Below are 8555 nucleotides of genomic sequence, written 5' to 3' on the forward strand. Positions count from 1 at the left end.
GCTATAGGAATGTCTAAGTGGATAAGTAATGTCTTGGATCCCTCTAAGTATAAAATTATTTAAAGTTTGTATCTATCTCATCTTCATTATATTACATACTCATTATATTACATTATATCCCTCTTCCTTTTCCAGTTCAGGAATCCAGAGACAGACAGACAGAGAAAGAGAGGCAAAAAAAGAGATAGAGATGGATAGAGATAGACACAGAAAGAGACAAAAACAGAGATGCAGAGAGTGATAAAGACAGACAAAAAAAAGGGACAGAGCAGAAGAGACAGGGACCCAGAGAGAAAGAGAAACAAACATACTGAGACAGAGATTGAGATAGAAAAAGACTGAGAAAAAGTCACAGGGAGAGAGTGATAAAGACAGAGAAGAAAAGCTAGAGACTGAAAGGAGAGCAGACAGAGAGAGAGAGAGAGAGAGAGAGAGAGAGAGAGAGAGAGAAGAGAGAAGCCCTCAGGAATATATAGAGAGACAAATAATAAAGAGAAATTTAGAGAAATACATGAACCATGTTAAAGAGCATATCCATGTAAACTCCTTATTTCTACCTGTAACAACATAAACTTTGCTATAACCCTAGATTCCTAGAAGAAATTCCTTACATTGATTAGTACCTAGAAATGCCATATAAGTTTAACATTCCCTCTGTAGATCAGATCTCTTTGGGATCAGTCATTTTTATCCTTTTCTATTGGCACACAGTAGCTATTTAATAGGGGATAGAGAAGTATGACCCTGGGCCAGTCATTTAACCTCTATGACTCAGTTTCTTTAACAGTAAAATGGTGCCAATAGTCGCGTCTTCCTCCCAGGATTGTTGTGAGAAGGCAACAACCGCCAGCTGGCACAATGCTTGCCTCACTCTATCTCTTTTTGAATGATGTCTTCCATATTAGTAGGATGGCTTTTGGGCATCTCCAATGTAAATCCCAAGCCCAGTTTTCTGCCTATCAGCCTAGTTAGCGCCATCGGATCAATCACCCTGAAATTAGTTCACATGAAGACTTCTCCAGGTCTTCCACCCAGACAACTGGCACAGAGCCCCCAGCGCCAATTACCCCCGGCCTGCTTCTCTCCCCGTCCCCCTCCCCAGGGAATCAGGCCTGGGTCCTCCTCAAGACACCCGTCTACCAGTTTGGGAGGGAAAGTGGCCTGGCTCCCTGAAGCCTTCCCCCTCCCACTGTGTGTGTGTGTGGGGGGGGGGGTGTGTGAAATGGCCCGGCTCCCTGCAGCCCTCCCGCTTCCCCTGAGGAAGGGTCCCCCCCCTCCCCAGGGGAAAGCGGCCTAGCGCCCTGGACTCTTGCTCCCTTCCCCCTCCTCCCGCCCCGCCTGCAGCCCTGCAGGGGCTGACTCAGGCCGGTGGGTCTAAAGCCGGCTGCCGGGCCCGGGAGCCCAGCGTGAGCCAGGAGGCTGCAGGGCGGGCGGCCAGGACCCCTCCCCCGGGGGGTGGGGGGTGGTCAGGCATTGCACCGTTCTGCCTGAGTCAAGGCTTGGCCCTGGGGAGCGGGAATTTCCCGGGCAGCGGGGTTTCCTCTTTCTGAGCCGGAGCGCAGTGAATAAAAGCGACGGCTGGAGCATGGGGAGCCACAGCCTTCGGGAGCCTGAGAGCCGCCAGCCCCAAGAAGCAGAAGTCCGCCGCCATGAGCCCCAGCCTCCGCCAGCTCTCCTGCCTCGTCCTGCTGTGCCTGCTGTCCGGGCTCCTGACGCCGGCAGTGCGCCCCGCCAGCGGTGAGAGACTCGGGGGCCAAGATCCAGGGCCTTTGCTGTGCCCTGGAGGAAGGGGGGCGGGCAGAGACGGGAGCCTGGGCCCACTTTCTCCTCCAGAGCCATCTGGGTTCAGGAACCTGATAGGAATCAGGACGACTGGGGATGGCCCTGGAGGAGAGACAGGCAGGGTTAGGTGACTTGTCCAAGGTCACCCAGCCAGGAAGAGTCAAGTGTCGGGGGGTCAGATTCAAACTGCGGTCCTCCTGACTCCAAAGCCAGTGCTCCATGCACTGTGCCACCTTGGCATGCCCCATAAGGGCCCAGGGCAAGAGCCTTTACATCTGGGGCAGCTGTTCCTGCAGGTGGGGACAGGGACCTGGTGTGTCCCTGAGAGAGGGGGCAAGAACCTTTGCATCTCTGACACTCATCTCCTTTTTTCTGTACTTCAGGAGCCCCAGTGAACAGTGAACTCCGATGCCAGTGTGTAAATACAGTGCAAGGAGTTTCCCCCAAGACCATTGCCAGCCTGAAGGTGATTCCAGCGGGTGCCTCCTGTGCCAACCTTGAAGTGATGTAAGTTGGTCCTCCCCAGCTCTGCCCTCATCAGTTCAGCCCTCTCTGGTTCAAGGAATCAGATTCTCATATTTTCTTTCCTCTCCTACGCAGAGTCACTCTGAAGAAGGGAAATAGACTTTGCCTTAACCCTGAGGCCCCTGGTGTGAAGAAAATAGTGGAGAAAATACTGAAAGGGTAACTATCATTTTATTATACCTAGATATATATCTCTATTTCTTTCTTTCTTTCTTTCTTTCTTTCTTTCTTTCTTTCTTTCTTTCTTTCTTTCTTTCTTTCTTTCTTTCTTTCTTTCTTTCTTTCTTTCTATGTATCTATCTATCTATGTATCTATCTATCTATCTATCCATCATAATTTAAAAGAGTTGACAAAAGAGGCAGCTAAGTGGTGAAGCAGAGAGAACACTAGCCCTGGAGTCAAGAGTCAAATCCTCACAGACACTTAATACTTATCAAGTAATACTAATCACATAATACCCTAATACTAGTGTAACTTTGGGCAAGTCACTTAACTCCATTACCTCCCACAAAAACAAATTATATCAGATTTTTATCATAAGGACTAAAAAATGTCTAAATACATATTTTCTATTGAAAAATCAGTACTTTCTATTCACTCTTTTCTTTCACAATTCTATCCTCAAATTCAAATTAATATTAAATCGTTATATTTGATACCAGAGTGATAAGTGTTAGAGCTATGATTTCATTGATATCACAAACTTCCAGGGAAATTCTCTTTATCCATGTAGAAGGCACCTCTTGAATTTAGAATTTCAGAGTAGAGTCTAGAGAGAGCTCTGAGAGACCAAGTAAATCACCAAAGGTCATATTGCTAGCAGTTGGCACCGATGGGGCATGACGTTAGATTTTCCCAGCTTTAAGTTTAGCTACTATGCCAGGCTGCCTACTTGCCAACATATGAAATAGACTTGGCAAGTATCTTTTAAAAAATCTTTAAAAATCTAAATTTTCTGTGTTTCAAGATTTGCATCCTCAGGAGGGAAGCCTGTACAATTACCTGGTCACTTGAAACAGCTTAGAAAAAAAATAAATGGGTTATTTGATGGATTTTTCTTTGCTTTAATATCTATGACCATGTAGTTATGCCCGTATGCAAAGAATCCCATTTTACTTTAAGATCTCAGGAAATGTCTCTAGTTATAGATTGTTAATTAATGTCAATTATGCTTTTTTTTATAACAGCTCCAAGTAGTAACTTCAAAAGAGAGGATGATCTCTTGCAATGCCTGTGCAACTCTATTTTGAGAACATGGGTTTCCAGAGCCAGAAGAATCCCAGTACTTCGCCAAGCACCTGTGATTTTAATAAGAATTCTTTATTGAAATGATTTTATTTATTTTATTTGTTAATTTTTAAAATTGTGATTGAAACTGGTGTTAAATTTACATTGATGTCTTCTCTTCACTTTTTACAAAATCCAGTTTATTTCCATTTTTCCTTAATGTGCTCTGTATTTCATTTAAATGTGATATTTTCAATGTTTTTGAGAATCATTTATATTGAGCCTACTTAAAATGGGCTATGATTTATGTGAAAAGGAGTGTATTTATCTTATGTGGGAGTTGACTACAAACATTATTTATAATAACTATTTGATATTGTCTGTTAATTATATATTTATATTGAAGTATTGAGAACAGTAATGTTCCATCTATCCCATAGACATTTAATGTCTTCTTTGTATGGCATACTGTCATTTTTAGTGTAAAGATACACAATGTTCTGAATTCTATGTTCTAAAATAAAGAGTTAAATATTTATTGTTAATAAATAATTACAAAGTCTGAAATAAATCATTTGAGAAATTCCATTCTTTGTTTACGTTTCTTTTATTGGAGGTAGAGAGAATACCACCTAAAAATTTGGGGTCTATGATTTAAAAGAGAAAATATTGTATGATACCATTTTTTCTATTCATTTAACAACTTTTGTATCCCTGCAAATGCCAATCAGGTTCCATTGCTTTCACTAACTGGGGAGTTGAAATATTGGTATGATTATCCCATTTATTTAATAGCAAATTAAACAATAGTAAGGCAAACTTTTCATTTGATGCCAAATCACATGTGCCATAATTATAATTCTTGATACCTAACATTACACATCAAGGTTGAATGCAGTAGACTACTGAGTTTTGTTTGTATCTGGTTTGGAATTTATATCAAATCAGATTATTTTTCATTTGAGAGAGTTATGTCTGATTCATTGATTTGTTCATTGTCACTCAGATAATATGTCAAAGGAATTAAGGCATATTTTGAACAAATATTTTCAAATTTTTTCACTAACCTGGCCACATGGTCTCTTCCACCAATAAAGACAGGAATAAAGAGCATATCTAGATTCAACTCTGGTAAGATTTAATTTAAAAAGTCATACATTCACTCCTGAATTTATTTAAGTCCAGTAAAATCAGAAATTACAATTGTTCATGCAGATTTACTGAAGACATTAATTTTTCTTCAAATCACATGTAGAGATTTATCTCATGCTATAGTTTTCAATGTCAGAAGTTGACACAATTTAAGCAATGGAAGCCAATCTTGAATCAAACGGCAAGAAATTACCTCAATGTCCAAAAGAAGAAAGAAGTGGAAATGTGGGAAAATTCAGAGGGTGCTGATACTTTTTTATAGATGAAGAAAGTGAGACACAGACAAATGAGATACTTTATCTAAACCCACACAGGTCTATATGCAGTCTAGTCTTGTCTTCATTCATTTATTCATTCATTTAATCATTTATTTATTTGTCAATTATAACATTGGGCTTCCCTTATAAGTGGTCAATCCACAATGCTTAGAGTCCCAAATCAAGAGACACTAAATTCTTCTTTTCAATGAAGAGTAAAGGAATCTCTTCCCCGGATAAAGTCCATCTCTCACTCTCAAAGTTATCCCATGGTTGACCATATGTTTTATGAGAAGGGGAAGAAGTAAGGAAAAATACTTTTGTCCCATCAGAGAAAGGTTCATTTGAACCCTTATACTAGTTTTCTTTACATTTTCTGGTATTTAAAAGAAAATTCTCCCTCCCTCTGACAATAATACTTCTTCCCTTTCTTGATGCTCTGGGATGAACCAAAAGAACCCAGAATGAATAGTTCTCTTAGTCTCTGAATTCAAGATTATATTTGCCCTACTTTGGGTCAAGTCAATACACATTTATTTATCAGATGTCTAGTATAAGACAAGTGATGCTTGTACAAAAATATTCATAGCAGCCCTGTTTGTGGTGACAAAGAATTGGAAATCAAGTAAATGTCCTTCAATTGGGGAATGGCTTAGCAAATTGCGGTATATATATGTCATGGAACACTATTGTTCTATTAGAAACCAAGAGGGATGGGAATTCAGGGAAGTATGGAGGGATTTGCATAAATTGATACTGAGTGAGATGAACAGAACCAGAAAAACACCCTACAGCAACATGGGGGTGATAATTAACCTTGATGGATTTGCTCATTCTATCAGCGCAACAATCAGGGACAATTTGGGGCTGTCTGCAATGGAGAGTACCATCTGTATCCAGAGAAAGAACTGTGGAGTTTGAACAAAGACCAAGGACTACTAACTTTAATTTAGAAAAAAAAAACACTGATATCTTATTGTCCGATCTTGCTATCTCTTATACTTTATGTTTCTTCCTTAAGGATATGATTTCTCTTATCATATTCAATTTGGATCAATGTATACCATGGAAACAATGTAAAGACTGGCAGATTGCCTTCTGTGGGGAGAGGGAACTAAGATTAGGGAGAAAATTGTAAAATTTAAAAGAAATAAAATCTTTAAAAAATAAGTGAAGTGATGAGATATAAAAGGAAAATAACCAGTCCCTACTCTCAAGTAGTTTACTATTTCTGTGTGTGTGTGGGGGGGGGTGAAGCAAGATGCAAAAAACCAAGTACAAACTACAAGTGGGAGACAATTGAAATGGTCAATAAAAGGAAGACACAGGAATTAATGGGGATTAGAAAAGACTTCCAGTAAAATGTAGATTGTAATTGGGACCTAAATGAAGTCAAAAGATGGAGATGAGAATGCCAGGCATTGAGGTCAACCATTGAAAATGTTCAGAATAGAGAAATGCAAGGAGGAATATCAAAGAAACCTCGTCATTGTATCTAAGAGCACGTTTGGTAAAAATAGGTATTAGAAGACCAGAAGGATAAGAAAGGTTTATCTCTCATTTCTCTGTCCTTTTGTATACTCAGCCCAGTCATCCATTTTGCCAAAAGATATTATGGTTCCTCTACCATCTATTACCACTACTAGAAAAATATGTCAAAATACTTTATTTACTGTGAGTCAGCAGCAAATATTTTCATAAAAATGACACACTATCCATCATTTGATTCATTAAACTTTAGAGTTGGAAAGGACCTTAGGCAGTTTCCAACCCAATTCTTTCATTTTACAAAGGAGACAACAGAAGTGATGAAAAGATCAATGAACTATCAAAGGTTGAATCTTCTTAGAACAATAGGAGTCAGAGACATCTTAGAGATGACCTGGTTCAATTTTTAAATTTTCTTTATGTGGAAAGAAGTTTAGGGAAATCATTTGTCTTGGATCATATCTATTGAATGGCAGTTGGGACTAGAGCCAAATTCTCTTGATTTCTGCCTCTTTTGGGATCTTTCCATTACCTCAGGGAAGGAGTGGAAGAACTACTCTGGAACTACACACCTTCCCCTTGAAGTGGTGAGAACTTGAAGCAAAGTTTATTAAGAAAATTGAAATTTACCAGCTTTTTTATTCACTAGGGGAAGCATTCAATCCCTATTGAGGACCACTCTGCCCATGGGAGGAGGGTGAAGACTTGATGTTCCTTGGAATAAGAGACTATATAAGCATAGTCTGTAAAAATGGAATCATATACATGAATATTTAAAAGGAATAACAGGTTGTATATACTGTATTCATGTGCAATCATCTTTCTCTGCAGTTGTATTATTATAGAAATGATTGTTTTATTCCATAAATTAGAAATGAAATACATTTAATTTAAAAAGAAAAATGGGAAAGGACCTTGCAGATCACTTTGTTCAACACTCTCATTTGAGAAGTTAAATAACTTGTCCAGGGTCCTACAATGATAGGAAAAGAACTAAAACTTGAACACAGGTCTTTTGACTACTAGTCCAGGCTGTTTTTTCTACAATATAGAAATATCACATAATTTATATTTAATACATATTACATGATAATTTTCATTATGAAGACCTATCTCTAGTTCTGTCATTGAGTTTCCAATAGTTACTTCAATCTTCCTTATTTGTTTTTGTTTTATTCATTTTAAAGATTTTATTTATTTTGAGTTTTACAATTTCCCCCCCTATTTTTGCTTCCTTCCCCCCAGCCCCCACAGAAGGCAGTCTGTTAGTCTTTACATTGTTTCCATGGTATACATTGATCTAAGTTGAATGTGATGAGAGAGAAATCATATTCTTAAGGAAGAAACTTAAAGTATAAGAGATAGCAAGATCAGACAATAAGATATCATTTTCCCCCCTAAATTAAAGTTAATAGTTCTTGGTCTTTGTTCAAACTCCACAGTTCTTTCTCTGGATACAGATGGTATTCTCCATTGTAGGCAGCCCCAAATTGTCCCTGATTTTTGCACTGGTGAAACAAGCAAGTCCATCAAGGTTGATCATCACCCCCATGTTGCTGTTAGAGTGTACAATATTTTTCTGGTTCTTCTCATTTCACTCAGCATCAGTCCATGCAAATCCCTCCAGGCTTCCCTGAATTCTCATCCCTCCTGATTTCTAATAGAACAATAGTGTTCCATGACATACATATACCACAGTTTGCTAAGCCATGCCCCAATTGAAGGACATTTACTTGATTTCCAATTCTTTGCCACCACAAACAGGGCTGCTATGAATATTTTTGTACAAGTGATGTTTTTACCCTTTTTCATCATCTCTTCAGGGTATAGATGCAGTAGTGGTATTGCTGGATCAAAGGGTATGCACATTTTTGTTGCCCTTTAGGTGTAGTTCCAAATTTCTCTCCAGAAAGGTTGGATGAGTTCACAGCTCCACCAACAATGTAATAGTGTCCCAGATTTCCCACAACCCTTCCAACAATGATCATTATACTTTCTGGTCATATTGGCCAGTCTGAGAGGCGTGAGGTGGTACCTCAGAGAAGCTTTAATTTGCATTTCTCTAATAAGTAATGATTTAGAGCAATTTTTCATATGTCTATGGATTGCTTTGATCTCCTCAT

General features: G+C 39.0%; 1 protein-coding gene and 1 long non-coding RNA gene across 2 annotated transcripts in view; one reads left to right on the plus strand and one right to left on the minus strand.

Moving 5' to 3' along the window:
* Positions 1-1640: 1640 nt before the first annotated feature.
* On the plus strand, positions 1641-5265 carry LOC141517450 (growth-regulated alpha protein-like). The gene is made up of 4 exons (XM_074228453.1): positions 1641-1737; positions 2166-2289; positions 2383-2466; positions 3496-5265. The coding sequence occupies exons 1-4, from the start codon at positions 1650-1652 to the stop codon at positions 3503-3505; spliced, it is 306 nt and encodes a 101-aa protein (XP_074084554.1). The 5' UTR covers positions 1641-1649; the 3' UTR covers positions 3506-5265.
* Positions 4490-8555, minus strand: part of LOC141517451 (uncharacterized) — an 11522-nt gene continuing 7456 nt past the window's right edge. The window contains exon 4 of the long non-coding RNA XR_012476867.1: positions 4490-8555. This exon is cut by the window's right edge and continues 2054 nt beyond it. This is a non-coding gene — a long non-coding RNA (uncharacterized LOC141517451).

This window comes from Macrotis lagotis, chromosome 3 (genome assembly GCF_037893015.1).
Source record: "Macrotis lagotis isolate mMagLag1 chromosome 3, bilby.v1.9.chrom.fasta, whole genome shotgun sequence".
Taxonomy (NCBI): Eukaryota; Metazoa; Chordata; class Mammalia; order Peramelemorphia; family Peramelidae; genus Macrotis; species Macrotis lagotis.